The sequence below is a fragment of the Chaetodon trifascialis genome, chromosome 2 (assembly GCF_039877785.1).
Source record: "Chaetodon trifascialis isolate fChaTrf1 chromosome 2, fChaTrf1.hap1, whole genome shotgun sequence".
In the NCBI taxonomy this organism is placed as follows: domain Eukaryota; kingdom Metazoa; phylum Chordata; class Actinopteri; order Chaetodontiformes; family Chaetodontidae; genus Chaetodon; species Chaetodon trifascialis.
The window spans coordinates 19266645-19283734 of NC_092057.1; the positions used below are offsets into that span (position 1 = coordinate 19266645).

A 17090-nucleotide genomic window follows, 5' to 3' on the forward strand; every position below is an offset into this window, starting at 1 on the left:
ACTTGTTGAATACAGATGATTACACATCACACAGCTGGATAGTGTTATAACAGCACTTTTCCTTTGTGACAATGTGGTTTTAAATGCATCGTGATTATTTTAGAGGAATATGTCACTGCTTGTGCAGAAGAAATTGGATGTGGTCATCTGCAGCATAAGGGAGTTGCAGCATGGATACACCCTTGTAACTACCAACATTACAAACACAGGCTGTAGGAAGCAGGGTGTGTATGAGGCATAGTTGAGCTAAGGGACTTGTGTGTCTGTCTTCTGGGTTCATCTGCTTCCTGTACCAGACTGGCAGCAGAAATAAACAGCAAACTGATTGAGTACCACCCATGTGTGTGTTCTTCAGCCAAATTGTTCCGGGGAAATAAGCTCAGGAAGGTCCTTTGGCGAGTTTTGCGTGTATGAAAATGTGGCAAATTAGATGAAACAAAAAGGGAATGCCTTTTGTTTGAGACAGCAAACTGTTGTGTGACTGTGATGTTTGTCAGAAAGGAGATGTGCACAGATGGAGGAGATTGAAAGAGGCAGAAAGGCAAAATGTTTGAAGTAGGTCACCTGCTAATTTTGTTTTTTTGCATTTGCTTGTTTGTTTTTTGTTGGTTAATTTTCCTCTTATGTGCATAACTACACTGAAAACAATTCAGAAATACAGTCAACTTTCAGTTGCATGTCAACTAGTAGGGCCTTGGCTACATTATCATTTAAAATTCAAAAACATTAAATGACGTTCTCATCCTGAGGTCTGAATCTATCAACAGCCAGTATGTGCCTCTAATCAGAATGACCTCTGTATACAAACCTCCCCAGACAGCACCCTGGTCGTCCCTGGGTGACAGGAAAGCAAAACTTTGTGTCCAGGCGCCTTTTCAGTGGCAGAAGCTAGAGTCTAAGAAGAAAAACTAAGTTAAAACTAAGTTTTAACTTTCTGAGTTCTTTACAAGGTCACTGGGTTTCCTTAAAGGTTCAGTCACAGCAGTCTATTGTAACACTTAACAGCAGGTGGAAAGAAAAAGAGACAGGGGAGCAAAAAATGTGCACTTGGTAGAAAAATTGGTCAGAGTTGAAAGAGATGAAAGAAAGTAAGCAGAGAAAGAGGTTTGGTGGAGGTGTGTGAGAGAGATTTGGAGTGGGGAAATGGCAAGGTAAGGAGACAGAAACAAGACAGGGGAGAGTAAAAGACAGACACTCAAGAGATGAGGGATCAAGATGGATAAAGGCCCAGAGGGAGAATAACAGAACACCAAGATGAGAGACAGGCAGACACAGAGAAGAAGACGAGAGAGAGAGAGAGAGAGAGAGAGAGAGAGAGAGAGAGAGAGAGAGAGAGAGAGAGAGAGAGAGAGAGAGAGAGAGAGAGAGAGAGAGAGAGAGAGAGAGAGAGAGAGAGAGAGAGAGAGAGAGAGAGAGAGAGAGACTTTGGAGCAACCCACTGATGGAAGGGGTGGGGGGTGTAGATTGGAAATGGAGTGGGGAGGACGGAGAGAAAAGGGGGCAGGGCACTGTGTATTCACCATCCTGCTGTCTGATTGGCCGGGGCAACGTCAGGCGGGCTGAGCTGAATTTAATCAGAGATGTGCGTCACCAGCTGCAGTTCCGAGCCAGCAGCCAGCCAGATACTGCTGGAGGGGGGCAGTCCTCCCCCCCCCCCCTCTCCTCCATCCTCTCTCCCCTCCCTCTCTCTGCATGTGTGTTTGAGTAAAATTCGTGAAAGGGGGTTCAAACAACTGAAAGTGTGTGTGTGTGTGTGTCTGTGAAGGGCATCAAGAAAAGAAAGAGGAAAACTGTTTTGTTTTCCTTGAAATACTAAAACACATGTAGTTCTGTCCATGCACAGGTGTCATCGTTCAGAATTGTATGTGCTGTTGCAAAACGGAGTTTCCTACATATCACTGTGGGCTCTGTGTGTCAGCAGGTAGGCAGCCATCTGGATTAGTGTTGCGCTCACTGAGAGGGCCTCTGTTTTTAGGCGTGCTTTCAGACAAGCTCTTGGCAGGCGCAGTGAATGCCTCTGCGCTCTGAATTTACTTTAACCTCCAGTGTGGCAGCTTTAGCCTGTGTGTGCATGTCACTGTGTGGTTAATTGCCAGCACTGCAGCGCGGGACGGCTGTACGAACAGTTCAGACTCTCAAATTGGGATGTAGTAAAGCTTTAATTAACACATTATTTCTATGTCATTTATTTCCCAGTAATTCATGGTTTTAAAAAACACATACACACCGTCTCTCTCCCCTCCCTCCCCTCGAGTGAAGGCAGTCTCAGCTGTTGTGGAAGAACGGCCATATCTATCCAGCCATATCTATCCAGGGACTATAGAAATCATCATCCACTCTATTCATCAGGCATTCACCCATGAACCAAGAAACTGTCAGATACAGCAGCTCTTAGGTCACTAGCAATTGGCAGCCAACTATCTGCAGCAGGCAACTCGGAGGTAAGGTTGTGCTGTTCCACATCTAGTTCAGTTTCCCCCTCCACCTAAAGTCACACTCAAAGGCGCACAGACCCACAGACTCACACCAACATCCTCTTCAGCTTCCGCAATAGGAACTATTCACTCCTTATAGGTCAGGCAGTTTTTTTTTCTTTTTTTCCTTCCTTGCAGCACCCCAGAGAGCAAACTTTTCGCCAAGCCAATCTGCTTGGTTGCTAGCTATCCAGGTCCCGCTAATAATAACACCTTTCAGGCTAACGCTCAATTAGACGGCTGGCTGGTCACTGCAACCACAGGGAAAGGGTCAGGCTGAGGCCAAACCAGCAGGGAAAGGTGTGTGTGTGTGTGTGTGTGTGTGTGTGTGTGTGTGTTTGTGTGTTTGTGTGTGTATGCGCGTGTGTGTGCGCGCCCACAGAAAGGAGAGCAAGAGAAGAGGGTGTAATGAAGAGAAAAGGAGGTGTCTCTGTGTGTTTGTGTGTGCGCGTCGGTGTTCAGTCAGCAGAAAAAATATGACCTTTTCATGAAGTGCGTCTGGGCCAGTAACATATGTTCTACAAAAGGCTGCGTGAGGCAGTTAACTTAAAGGGACAGTCCACACCAACGGAGACAGTGCACACACGGCGATTCAATTATTAACACCTTTAACACCCTTAAAATAGAGAATACATTTCCGGAGCCTGTGTGAACTTGAACATAAAACACGTCCGGCACTCATTCGTTAAAGATTCTCTGACTATAACCTGATTAGATGGCCGTTATTTGTGCTGTCGCCACATGTTCACCTCATATAGTACTGTTAGGTTAAAAAAAACACAATATGCATTACAAAGGAATTGATTAAACCTCACTGTTTAGAGGCCAACAGACATTTCAACACCAGGACTGATTTTTTGTTTTTTTAATCATCTGTCATCAGCCAAATATCACTTCTGTTCTGTAAAGGACTAATAGTGAGTTAACCCTGGCATTAATACCTTGCTACCTGCCTGTGTGTGCGCGCGGATGTGTGTTTGTATGTGTGTGTATGCCTCTGTCTTGTGTCCATCCAGTGCCAGAGCCTGCTCCCACTAAGCCCAGTCTCGGCCCACCACCCCACCACCTCCACCCCGCCAGCCCTACGCTGCCCCTCTCCTCCTCCTCCTCTTCTTCTGGCAATGGCAAGCGCGCCTCCTCCAGTAGCCAGCTCCCGACTCAGACTCCCCCTCAGCAGCAGTGCCAGTTGTCCTCTGCCAGTGCTCGCTACCCGCCCAGAGAGGTGCCCCCGCGCTTCCGTCAGCAGGAGCACAAGCAGCTACTGAAGAGAGGCCAGCCACTGCCTGCAGGAGCCCTCAGCACTCTCACCCTCTCCTCCTCCTCCTCTTCCTCCTCCTCTTCGCCCTCATCATCTTACTGTTCTTCTTCTACGACTGCCAGCAGCACTACCCCAAACTCTGCCACATCCACTGCGGGCAAACGCCACACAGGTTTGTGTCAATACAGTAAAAAGAAAAATGGCCCTGCAGTAGAGTTTTTGTGTTTTGTTTTCACTGCGATGCTTTTGTGGTGGCTGTGTGCGCACTGTCTCATCTGAAAACTTCATTCAGTTTTTTTTGTTTTTCATTCTGGCACACGCCGGCTGGATATTGGCTGCATGTGAAGTGACATTTCACTTTGTGAATCGTCCTAAAAATCTAACACTCTGCTTCAGCCGTTGTTGTTCTCACATTGATTTCCTCAATTTTTCACAAATGTAACATGTTGGCTGTTAAAAATAGGTTTTACTGGAGTCCATCATTCTGCTTCAGGTCAGAGTTTGCGTTCATTTGTTCATTTTCGTTCGTTTGCCATGGCACAGATGCAGCAATAGGAAAATCAACATTGACAGATTTACTGCATTGTAGGCTTGTAAATTCTGGTTATTAGAATTGTAGTTTAACAGCCCACCTTCATTTTCTGTTAGTATGAAATAATGATGCAATACAGCTGCTAAATTATATGGATAGGCTGGCCAATTAAAATTTAGGACTCAAGTCGAAGCAGTTTTCAGTTGGCTGCTGCCCCTACATTTCCTCTTTTCCTTCCTTTGGCCCTCTGAAAGGATTCTGAAAGCTGTTTTCAGGCCTGTGCTATTTCAGTCTGCAAGTCAGGATCCTGCTGCTTATAACACCGGCAATAACATCCCCAAATTCTCTCAAAGTCTTGGAAAGTCTGGTTTAAATGCTTTGCTTTAACCTGTTTCAGTCATGTACGCCTCTGCATGCTAGTTTTCTTCGGCTCACAGGACCTCACATGCACACTCTCTCTGTCTGACCTCTGTAGCCAGCGGTAGCTTTTTAATGAACTCACCGGTGGCTCCCAAGATCACTAATTCTCAACCTGCCTGAAGGTGCTCATCGTGCTGCAGTTTGTGTGTATTTGTATGCAGGTAATGTGTTGATAAAGGAAGGCCAGGAGTTATTTAATATCATTATTACAGCAGTATTTCTCTCAGACAGTGAACATTACGGTGTTTCTTCCCACACGCACGCTCAAGATTTTTTCATTTTCATCATAATGATCATCCTTAACACTGCCTTACATTCTTCTAAAGGTTTATCTGTTCATTTCCTGTCCATAAAGCAGTTATAACAATTTCCTGACACCCTCTAACATAACACACTGTAGCTTTGAAGACATACATTTGAGGAAATCTCTATAGCACGAGTGTGAGCTTGCATTTTTGAGTTTTTTTCCTCTTTCTTTTCATCAATGTTCCTTTGCTGCTCTGTGCTGCCTTTCATTACTGACTCAACATTTGCTGGGAGAACACCAGGCATTCAGTAAACAAATCTGCAGCAGCTGTGGTGCGTGGCTAGCCAGCCAGCGAACTCCGGCTCTCTGCGTCACAGAGGCAACTGGTCCTTGTCGTGCTCTGTATAGTTCATCAAACAAAAGCTTAAAACCTGCGTAGCCTGTTAATGATTTTTGCAAGTTGTGCCTCGTTTACCATCTCACATAGTTGCAGTTTTAAGGGGCTTTTTTAAATGTTATTTCTGTGCCGTTAAAATTGAATGAAAAATGTGAATTAGTCTGTTTGTTTTAAAATTTCACAAAAAGATATTCAAACATTGAGAATTGAGACCCATTTGCTTTATCTTGGAATTTCTTCATCGATTATTAGTTCATAAGATGAAACTTCCACTTTCTATTAGATATTTCCTCACTGTGCTCAGCAGTTCAGTGCAGGGTTTCCTCAGCTGTGGGCCAGGATCTAAATTTGGCTACAGGCTTAACTCACTCGAGAAGCAATACCTCTAAGCCTTTTAGATTTAAAAGAATAAATTTCCCCTTTTGGCTATGGACGGTTAAGCTTCCCTGGTTGAGTGTATTAACCTATGATATCCTTATTATTATCCTAGTCCAGCATTTGTTGTCCTGTTTGGCCTTTACCTCGCCCTGGTTTTCCCAGGGGCCTCAGTACAACACAGCCAGTGGCAGTGAGTAGCCGTTCGCTTGGTTTCTACCTACTTCCTCTCTCGTTCTTGTCTCCGGGGCTTCCCCTTCACAACCTGTTCTTTCCTGTCTCCTCAGCTACTCGCCTCAAGCTAATGGCCCTGCTGTTGCAATGATTCTGGCATACATAATTTAGAGAGTGGACATTGTAGTTAGACTTACTACCCTGCACTTGTATGTGTCCAAGCCTCTGCTTTATTTACATAAAACCTCACTACTTTTGAAGCAGAAGAGCTCGAAATATAACTTTTTTGTTTGTTTGTTTGTTTGTTTGTTTGTTTGTTTTTTTAATTCACACCCAAATCACCCCATTAGTGCTAAACCAGGTCCTGCTCTTGTAAGTACCAGGCCGAGCTGCAGTGGTTTGTGTGTTTGTAGCAGTTTGAGGGATCTGAAACGGAGCTCAAACAGAACACCTAATTTATGCATTACTTCTGGTTTTGTCAGTCTACACATTTGCAACTCTGTGTTTTGAATACACTCAACCATGTAAACAGAGTACATGGAATTAAGTTAATCACCCAGTCAAGAACTATGTGCATCATTATCATAAATAGGAGAATAATTTATAGCTTTTTCTAAATCTAAACTCTTACAACTTTTAACAAAATCACATTATTATGTGTATGATTTGATGTTCCCCTGCCTGCAAGTACAGATACAAAGTTTTCTTTCTCAATGTGACTGTAAGCAGAGGATGAACTCTGTTTTGAGGACACTTTCCTGACCTCTTTGTTGAGGTCTGTGGCCCAAAGGGATGTGATGTTGTCACGGTTCCTTCACTCAAACACTCTTTTTTTTTTTTTTTTTTTTTTTTTTTTACTTGTGCACTTGCAAACACATGCACATAGATATAGTGGCTGTGCGGCAGTGAGAACACACTAGTCTGACCCAGTTGTGTCCTCTCAGATCTGTGTCTGCCTTGCAGGCCAGCTGGCTCAGAGTTGAAAGGGGAATACATGCGCACACATACATGTTAGTTTAAGCTAACAGAACTGCAGTACTATTGGGTAGACGTCCTAAGGTGGTTAAATACATTTCTTTTTTAAATGTATTTTTGTGACTTTATGCACATTTGGTTATATTATATTGATTCAAGGACATTCACACCACTCCCACGCAACCTTCACTCTCTGAACCCCATTTAATTGTCCCAAACACCAGACAGAGACCCCCTGTCCCCTCTCCCCCCCTCTGTCGCACCCACCATCCCTGCCTCTCCAGCTGACTGGGGACCATTAAGTAGTGAGGAGCAGCCAGCAGCCGTCCAGACAGGCTCCCCAAGTAGCAGGTGCTGGTGTGGGGGTCTCTTAAGACTGTGGGAACTGTGGCCCAACAGCTGTTTGCTGGTCACCCAGACAGAGCATGTAGATGTAGCCAGAAGGCACTCTGCTGGGTGCTGTTCAAACCCTCTGCCCTTTCATTTGGGCTCTTTTGATCTGCAGGTAAGGGAGTTTTTTTTTTAGCATATCTTATTGTAGTTAAATGTATATTTTAGTTTAAAAACCTCCTGCAGAGTAAGGCAGAAACTATAATGTTTAAAATATGGGGTCGTCTTTTAAAAAAGCTTAACCAATTATCGACCATCTCATGCAAATGCATGTGCCCTTCTTCAAATACGGTACCATTAAGATGTAAAAAAAAAAAAAATAACTACCACTTAGATAATGGTAATTTTTTAAAATCATCAAATAATTGCAAGACTGCTTGGTTCTAATGAAGCCAGAGAGATAAATATAGATTGCCCCATGTGTTCAGGCTGTGACACACACATAAGCACACAAGTGAGAGAACCCCCTAGTGGCTTCATTAATCCAGCCTCTGTCAGTGAAACCAGAGAAGTCACCATGGTCTCGCTCTCCTATTTTCTCTCTTCTCTCAGCAGAGGTAAACAGACATGAATGATGAGCTTTTTAAACCCTCCTGTGACCATTCCCTCAGTCTTTCTTTTTCCTCCCTGCTTCCGGAAAAACAAGTACATGCCGTCTTTGATCCGAGTGTGTGTGAAGCACCCCTCAAAGAGAGATGGAGAGGGTCTATTTGAGGACAAAAGACTACTAAACGTCCCCTCCTGCTCTGGTTCTGGTGTTATGTCACCACACCATCTCTCCTATTCTGGTCATGATTTCGCTCTCACCATCTCCCTTTCTTTACCCTTGACATTGCAAGTGCCAACCCCATCCCCCCCAGACTTTCCTCCATCTCTCCCTGCCACCCTCTCTCTCTCTCTCTCTCTCTCTCTCTCTCTCTCTCTCTCTCTCTCTCTCTCTCTCTCTCTCTCTCTCTCTCTCTGTCACCCAGCCTCTCATCTCAAAGGGGAGGGGAGGGGAGGCATTTATTTCTTGGCTACCTGCCCATTTCTATCATGGCAGCTCGTCTAATTATCAGAGGTTCATTTCTTGCTTTTTCGGCTTCATCTTTGGCAAACTGGCATCACAGCTTTACTCTGTTGTTGCTGTTGTTTCATGGCACTTTGTTTTCAGCACAAGCACTGCTGCTGTGCTCATCATTAGGAAATTATTACTTAGCTGTAGTCCAAGTTCTATTTAGAGAGCAAGCCTGCATCTTGCACGCATGGACTTGCACGTACATTCATACAAAAAAGGTGGCCGTGCTCCCTGTCGGAAGCATCAGGAACCACAGAGGGTCCTTTCAGTTTTTATTTTTGACCCTTTTTATTCACAAAGCATAATCAGAGACTGCCCTCCTAATTGCAACCAGAATGAAAGCACCACATTACTGACAGATGATTGCAAATGGTGGATGGAAATAATTGGCCCCTTTTCTTTGTTTTTCATGTTCAGCTTGCTCCCCCCCCCCTTGCCAGATCACTGCTTTGCCAAGAATCACCAAGACCTTTCTGTTGGAATGTCTGGGGAGGGATTTGAAAGGAGAACAATCGCAGCATGTTGAGGTGAAAGGAAAACAGAGGCTGGTTTGCATTTGGGCACACATGTACATAGACCCAATCATATTAGCACCTGTACAGTATATTGCAGTCCAATGCAACAGTCCTGCAATGGATGCTCTTTTTTGTGAAGCTCAAAAATGTTTTCTTTGTTGTTGAGGCAGATAGCTATGTTTGCTATTTACATTGCACACACTGCCCATGCTCTCGCTCCAAGACACGACTAAGTTAGCCAGTAGCCGCAGTGTATTGATGCTGTGAATTTGTGTTGGACCAGGTAGCTTGCCGCAGACATGGTAAGAGGATGTCTGCTGTTCCCCATCCTTGCACAGATCTTTGCAGGCACTCTCTGAGAGTGGTGCTGGTGCACCTCTCCTCAGGTATTTTTCCACTCTCTTTCTCTTGCTCTCTCCCCCTGACTGACCCCTTATTGTCCACCACATGCAACACACACTCCCTTTTCTTTCTGTTGTGTTTTATGTGGAGTTTTTTTTTTTTTTTTTGGTTTGTTTATTGTGTGTGTGTGTTGCAGGGGTGATAAAAATATGGCTGCTTTCCAGACTTTGATTAACTGATCATGTAACCTATTTTAAGCTGTTTAGGAAACTAAATGTGCAGATGAGACTGAGACAAAGAGAGACAGAGAGAGAGAGACACTGGGTGGGTGAGGGGTTGACCGAACAAAATTTTCCTGAGGCTGCAGCCTCTTAGCTTCTTGGCTATGTTTCAAATCTGATAAAATGGCACTCCTCTGTGCTCAGAATGCTAGCACTGACAGAGCTGGGACACACCAGAAAGAGAATAGCATCAGTGGCTTTTAATGATGCTGTCATGCGTCTTTCTCTGCGTTTTGAAAACAAAACACCTACAAGCCACTGAGAACTTGTCGTGATAACTGAAAAGACCAACTGTTTGGGGTTTTGTTTCATTCTTTTCTTTACAATTTGACTGGGTGGCAAGCAGGCATGTGCCAAATCAATAGATGTGAAATAGTGTCAAACAAGCCTTTTGTGAAATAGACACTTTATACACACAATTGATGTGGAATTCAAACCTCATTCAGTGTTGCAAGCAGTGATATTTGATGCAAAACACCTAGACTTAGATGCATTTAAAAAAATTTTAACTAAGATAAATATAGAGACAGGATATTGTGTAATCACAACAAGAGTTTCTCCCCATGTCAACACCAAAGAGGAAATAATCAGACTATTGGAGCCTCTTTGATCAGTTTGTCAGTGAATACCGTAGTTCAGTTATTGTGATATCTGCACCATTCACTAAACATTTTCTGTCAACAAAAATCAAAGTCAGTGAATTTTGTCCTTCAATGTGCAGTGACACACACATACTGGAGTCAAAGTTCTAAATCTCTTGAATGTAATTTCTCAGTGCTATATTAGCTTACTGTCTTTGGGGCATCAGGCAGTTTCTACCTGAATACTTTTTGTATCCATTCTGTTATCTTGAACATTTGTCATGCTAACTGAGATGAGGCCTTGGCTTTCTTTTTGAAGGTTCACAGTCAGCCTGTTTTTTAAGCTTGGACATCTTGGAACTTTTCTCCAGAAAAATAATTGCTACTGTTACAGCAGTTGTGAGGGATCACTGGAACGCTTTTGCTGTGATGTTTCAGTAGGGTTTTTTTTCTTTGTTTTTTTTTTTTTTGTTTCAGTGTTAAACTGATTGCAAACTGACTGCAGAGTAGTTGTGGTGTGTGTATGTGTGCCATCAATCTGACGACCCTGTGCGATAAGGCTGCCTGGGGAGTGGAGATAAGTGTGTTCAGGCGAAAATTGCATTCGCAGCCACTGTGTGGCATGTGGCGCAGTATCTTAAAGCCACATATCTGTCAGTGTGTGTGTGTGTGTGTGTGTGTGTGTGTGTGTGTGTGTGTGTGTGTGTGTGTGTGTGTGTGTGTGTGTGTGTGTGTGTGTGTGTGTGTGTGTGTGTGTGTGTGTGTGTGTGTGTGTGTCTGCACACCTCAAAAAAATGGACTTCTCCCTCATCTGACTGGATTGTTTTGACCAGTGGTCTTTATCTCATGATTGATAACTTATAGCTATTATGGAAATCACTGCAACAATCTGATGGAAACTAATGGCAGAGTAATAGAAGGTAAAACAGCTTAATTACCAAAGAAGGCAAATATTTTACAAACACAGCTTGGGTTCTTACAAATGAAGGTTAGTGTGCCATGCTTACTGCAGTTGTTTCAGGAGGTTAGCCAGAAATGTATTATTGTCGGTTCAAAAGGACTGCCTGTGTCGTATATGATCTGCCATTGCACTTATTTCATCATAAATTGTTGCAATCATGTTAAAAATCTATTGAGATTGTGTATTTTAAGGAAGAATGTGATGTTTGCATAAAAATACATATTACTGTGTATGCAAGAACATATTTACCACTGATTTACTTTATACCACTGAAACAACCACTTTTACTGAATGTTTGAAAACACCCAGTCAGATGAATATCCAGCTTTCATGTACACATTTTGGCTGTTTCATAATATACATTACTTTTTCTTTCTCCTCCAAGAGTTACTGGATTAAATTCTCCCCTCATATGGCTGGTTGGCCTGTGTGCTGGTGAGAGTCAGAGCTGTTCTCATTGGTTTTTAGCCCATTACATGAGGCTGGCCTAACAGTTAGGATGTTTGCATGCTGGATCGATAGCCTCCCTGCTCTCACCCACGAGCATTAATAAGATCATTGATTAGCTGCCTCCCACTGATTGATTACCCCTTTACAGCATTGAATCAGTCTATTATTAGTTCCCTCTCTGATGGGATGCATTTGTGCCTAATGAAATTGCCTGTGTGCGATGCCATGTTGATAAGAGAATTGTTGGAAATGCTCTCTGTCTGAAAGTGTGGTACTGAATGTTTAGACCATGTTTAAAGGGCCTGTCAGTACTAGGACAAGATTTACATGCTATCCTTCGTTCCCAGATTGTGATAAAAACAGGCATGCATACGCATGCAGTATTATGTATATGCCGGTAGTGAGAAGCCAGCAGACACACACTTGGAGGAAGTGTTTTGTGGTTTCTTAGGGTGGTGCAGTTGGAGGAGGAGTAAGCCTGGCGGAGCGTAGGGAGTGATGGATGAGAAGCCATCCTGGTTTCATTCCAATAAATGAGCGGCGTTCCACTTGGGCTTCCCTTCACAGCCCCAGCCAGCGAAGCCACGATGGAGACAGATGGGCCTCTCACTGCTGGGTGTTAGAGGAGAGCAGAGGGGAGAGAGGGAGAAATTAAAGGGTGAGGAAAGAGGCGGGGGCAGAAAGTGAGAGAGGAGACGTGGACAGAGAGAGAAAGTGGGGATGTATAATAGATAAGAGCAGATACAGCGTGAGGAGGAAGAGAGGTGCAAAATAAGACGGCGAGGTAAGAGGAAATGAGTTGGAAAGCGAAGTTAAAAAGGAAGTTGAGTGAAAAGTGAGGAGAATGAGAGAAGGAAAGAAGGATGAGTAAATGGGAAAAAAGCAAGGGCTCCATCTCCCTTTTTCTGTTTGGCTGACTGCACCAGGGCAAGGATATATGGATATGCCATAGCTGATATGACATGTAGCACGCTTGACTGTACATCCTGATTATGTGTTGGATTGTGGAACGTGCAAGTGTGTGCCCATCTCATCCTGCCAATTCTGATAGCTAGCATTAACCAACCAAGAATATAAAATGGGTCCAGAGGACTAATGGGGGCTGTACTACATGATGTTCCTGAGTCTAACCTAATGTATTTTTTCTGTCCCCACCCCACCCCACCTCCCTTCCCTCCCTTTTCTGTTTTCTCTTTCTTTACCTTTTACCTCTGTTACTCCATATCTTCTTTATTCATTGCATTTCTGCATTTTCTGCCTCTCAAATCCTCTTGTTTCTCTCTGACTTACTCATCTCCTCAAACACCCTGTGTTGTATTCCTCTCTTCTCCTTTGTTTCAACCTCTCTCCCCACACTCCCTCCCTTTTTCTCTTCAGACATATCCCTCCAGAGTGGCCCTGTTGACCAGTATGAGACCTCTCATTGGGGAGCCTCTTTGCCAGTTGACAGCCCCTCCAGTGCCAACAGCTGGGACAAAGTGATTATTGACAGAAGTGACACAGAAGCTTGGCCCTCCATCAGCCGCAGTTGTGACCCCAGCCACCCTGCAGCACCAGAATGCCCCTTGGGCTCAGCTATCTCTAACCAAGACACAAGTGCTGTCACTACCACCAGTAGTAGTAGTTTTCTGAGTATGGCCACAGGTGCCGCAGGCCAGCAGGCCCACTACCCCTCTCTGAAAGCTAATAATAACATGATGACAGGATCTGGGTCAGCCAACACATTAGCTGGTAATAGAGGCTGGGGTTCAGATGGAAAACAAGATGGTATAAATGGTGGTCGTGTAGGAGCACCCAATAACTGGGGCTCTCCCAATTTTAACTTGAACCTCAATCCCAATGCCAACCCATCAGCCTGGCCTGTTCTGGGCCATGAGGGTGGAGGAGGTGGTAGTATTGGCCCAAATGGAGTGTCAAACTCCCCATCCCTCCCACCAGGTATTAATGGAAATGGAAACATGGGAAATGGGAGCCTTGGAGGTGCAGATAATGGTGGGGGAGGTTGGGTTGGCATGATAAGTGCAAACGAAAATGATCAACAGCGCCCTTCAACCAACACAAGCTTGTCCTTCAATATGGAACCTGCTAACCTTAACACTGATGGACCAAACCACACTAAGCAACAGCAGCAAGCTCAGGAGCCTATGAGCCCTATCCATGGGTTAACTGGGTGGGGAGGCCAATCACCCACTGAATCATCCCAGCTCAATGGGGACACAACAGGCAGCTCTGTATGGGGAAGTGGAGAAACCAAGGCAGCTGACTCTCCCAAGGACTCAGGCTGGGACTCAACTCCCTCTGGAGGTCTTTCTGCCTGGGGCCGCCAAGGCAGTGGTGGTGGGAGTAGTGGAAGTGGTGGCTGGGGTGACTGGGGGAAATCCTCTGGAGGCGGAGATGCATCTAAAGGCTGGGACTCAGTAGATGCTGGTAGCTCTGGTTCAGGCCAAGAGCAGCAACTTAGCTCATGGGGCCAGCAGCCTGGAACAGCCCCAGCAAGTGAGGGTAGTGGGGACAGCAGTGAAGGTCGATCCCACCACAGAGACAGGTCTTCCAGCATGGATTTTTCCCCTATACTACCCCGGCAGGACCTGGACCCTAGGGTGCTGAGTAACACTGGTTGGGGACAGACCCCCATCCGACAGCACACTGTATGGGAGATGGAAGAATCCAACTCTGATGATGGGAAGAGCGACAGCAGCTCAGACACCTTAAGAGGTTCCAGCTCTAATGGTGGACCCTCATCCACTAATGGAGGTGCCATCAACTCAAACATTGGCCCTACTCAGAGACCTGGGTCTGGAGGAAAAGGTGACAGTGAAGGATCGTCATCCTCTGGCTGGGGAGCCCCTCCACCTCAGCCAATCCAGACCGGATCAGGATGGCGGGACCCTCCACAGTCACTCAGCAAAGCCCCAAATGGCACTACTAGTGGCTGGGGAGACCCTTTGCCTAGCAGTGGTCCTAGAAATGGAGGCACACCATCCTGGGGTTCTGAGGACAAGACATCCAGTTGGGATGACGGCATGACAAAAAGTCAGCCTACTAGCTGGGGAGAGGGCCCCAAAAGCTCTCATGGTTGGGGCAACAGTAATGGGGGCTCCAACGGCTCCAGCACAGGGGACTGGGGAGAAGCAGAAGTCAAAAACAGTGGATCCTCCAGTAGCATGTGGGAAGGAGAAGGAGGGAATGGAGGAAATGGTGGATGGAAGGAAAGCCCCAGAGGAGGAAATAGAGGAGGAGGCTGGAGTAAGCCTGCTCCTACTGTGAGTAATAGCAGCTGGGGGGAGACTGCGCGTTCCAATGGCCCAGTGCAGGGAGGCTGGGGCTCATCGAAGCCCCAGGAAAGCAGCAGTAGCAGCACTGGCAGTGGAGGAGGTGGCAGCATTGGTTCATGGGGTGGTCCAGGTTCTGTGAAGCAGAACACATGTAGCTGGAGCAATGGCAGCAAACAGGACCAGGGCATGGAGCCCACTGGCTGGGAAGAGCCCTCTCCTCCCTCCATCCGCAGGAAGATGGAGATTGATGACGGAACATCCACCTGGGGTGATCCCACCACCTACAACAAGACTGTCAACATGTGGGATCGCAACAATCCCAATAATAACCCAAGCAACAGTGGCCCACCTCCCAGTAAGAATGGTGGAGTGATTATCGCCAACAATAACAACAACAATCACTCTGTCGGCCCTGGCAACAACAATCATCATCATGCTCACCACATGCACCACCATCCTCATCATGGCCAACCCCCAACTCACCTGCAACAGCATGGAAACAACAATGGGTCACCCAACAGTGGTGCCTCACATCCAGGTGCAGGCCCCCAGGGTAGACCCCCCCTCGCCAACCCAGGTAATTGAATGGCTGTGTTGTTGTTTTTAAAACCTAAATTTTTTACCTTACATTTTTACTTTACCTTTAAAGTAATATTTGATATTCTGAAAATGCTGAAAAAGATGTCAGTCACTTATAAGCAATGCAAAAAAAATGCACTATGTATGTAAATAGCAGATTTTCTAAAAAATGATGTTTCAGCGATCCAAGGTTTAATTGTATTAAGCTCTAGAGTCAGCCTTGATAATGAGCTGAATGAAGTTTGAAGATAGACAAAGCTTAAATAGAGTTGTTTACACTTATTGACATATGAAGTGACTGAATTACTAATAACAACCATTGTTGGCAACAATGGTTGTTCCTCGCAAAGATTATTCCTTAAAAGAATTCTCTCACGGTTATTATTAACTAGAGTCTTGGAGGTATTGAGGGACTCTTAATGGTCACACACACATAATTAAGACTCTGTACAGTAAGCTTAAGTTAGTGGTGCAGGTAGTTCAAATAAGGATTTGCGCAGACAAAGACCGTGCATATAGACATGGCACAGCCTTAATGCCAACATTCTCCTCTCCTTTTGCTTGTGAATGAGGCCATTGCCCCCTGCTGTTTCCTAGTTGCATTGCACCTACCAAACAGCATCCTGACCATCTTAAGATGCAATTGTGCTGCACACAGTTATACCCAACAACCCATCTCTACCAAAGCACTGGCTGGCCTGAGTTGCTGATTTCATTAGTGCCTCCTCCTGCACACCTCTTCACAAACACACGCACGTGCACACACATACACCACCTGACAAGGCAGCCTGAGCTGGTCAGGAGGAGGCTGACGCGAAAGTCCTCTATATATAGACAACACGGCTGACAAACTTACAGTTAGGCTCTCTTACTAACATGTTGCTACAGTACATCATGAGGGCTTGAAAAGACTAAGAAAAAAGCAGTATGAATTTTCGGTAGTTAAAAGCAGTACAGAGTGCATGAATATAACGCACATTTCAAGGCTCCCTTGAAGACAATGTGTTTTAAGACGTGCCTTAAGTGCAAATTTTTACTACTAACGAGCATTATTCCACTGTATAGTACTTAAGCAAGGACTTAATAAGAATAATGTGTAACTGCAAGTTAAAAGTCAAAATTGCCAGTGAATGAAGGTATTACTGCAGTGAAACTCATTTTGCCATTTTTTGGCTTTGCTTCTTTCTTCCAGGTTGGGGAGAGCTTCCCAGTGTTCAACCCAAGTCAGAGCCTGCTTGGGGAGAGCCAGCAGCTCCAACATCAACTGTAGACAATGGCACCTCCGCCTGGGGCAAGCCCCCAGGAGGAGTAGGAGGATGGGGAGACAGTGGGCACGGTGGGCACGAGCCCTCTGGACCCTATGGCAGAGCCAATGGACCCCCAGGTTCTGCACCTTGCAAGCCAGGTAAGACCCACCCATGTGTAATATTTGCAGTACACAATGTCAGTCGTCAGAAATTAGCATGTACTAAGGTGGAGGACTATGATCAGTACCATTTATGTGATCAAACTCACACATCCTTTGTGGCTGCTGTACCTCCATAGCAAACTGTGACACAGCGCAAAGTCCACACACACACACACACACACACACACACACACACACACACACACACACACACGCATTGTTATGTGCACCAGAGTCTTGGATTTATAGTTCAGATTGTGTGACATTTGGGTAATTATTTGGGTAATTGGGAATTAGCTTTTCTGCTTCAGCCTGTCAGCATAATTGTCACCTTGATAAATAAGGCATTTGGGATTTGGGTTGGGTCCAGTGGTACCACACCTTCTGTACAAGACTGGG

The 17090-nt window shown here is 45.2% G+C and overlaps 1 protein-coding gene across 2 annotated transcripts in view; it reads left to right on the forward strand.

Annotated features, from left to right (window-relative positions):
* Nucleotides 1-17090, forward strand: part of tnrc6c2 (trinucleotide repeat containing adaptor 6C2) — a 48941-nt gene that overhangs the window by 19979 nt on the left and 11872 nt on the right. The window contains exons 4-6 of one of the 2 annotated variants that reach the window (XM_070970937.1): nucleotides 3491-3904; nucleotides 12807-15281; nucleotides 16476-16688. In XM_070970937.1, the coding sequence (XP_070827038.1) occupies nucleotides 3491-3904; nucleotides 12807-15281; nucleotides 16476-16688 (3102 nt within the window). The remainder of the gene's footprint in view (nucleotides 1-3490; nucleotides 3905-12806; nucleotides 15282-16475; nucleotides 16689-17090) is intronic. The other variant, XM_070970946.1, reaches the window with a different exon arrangement.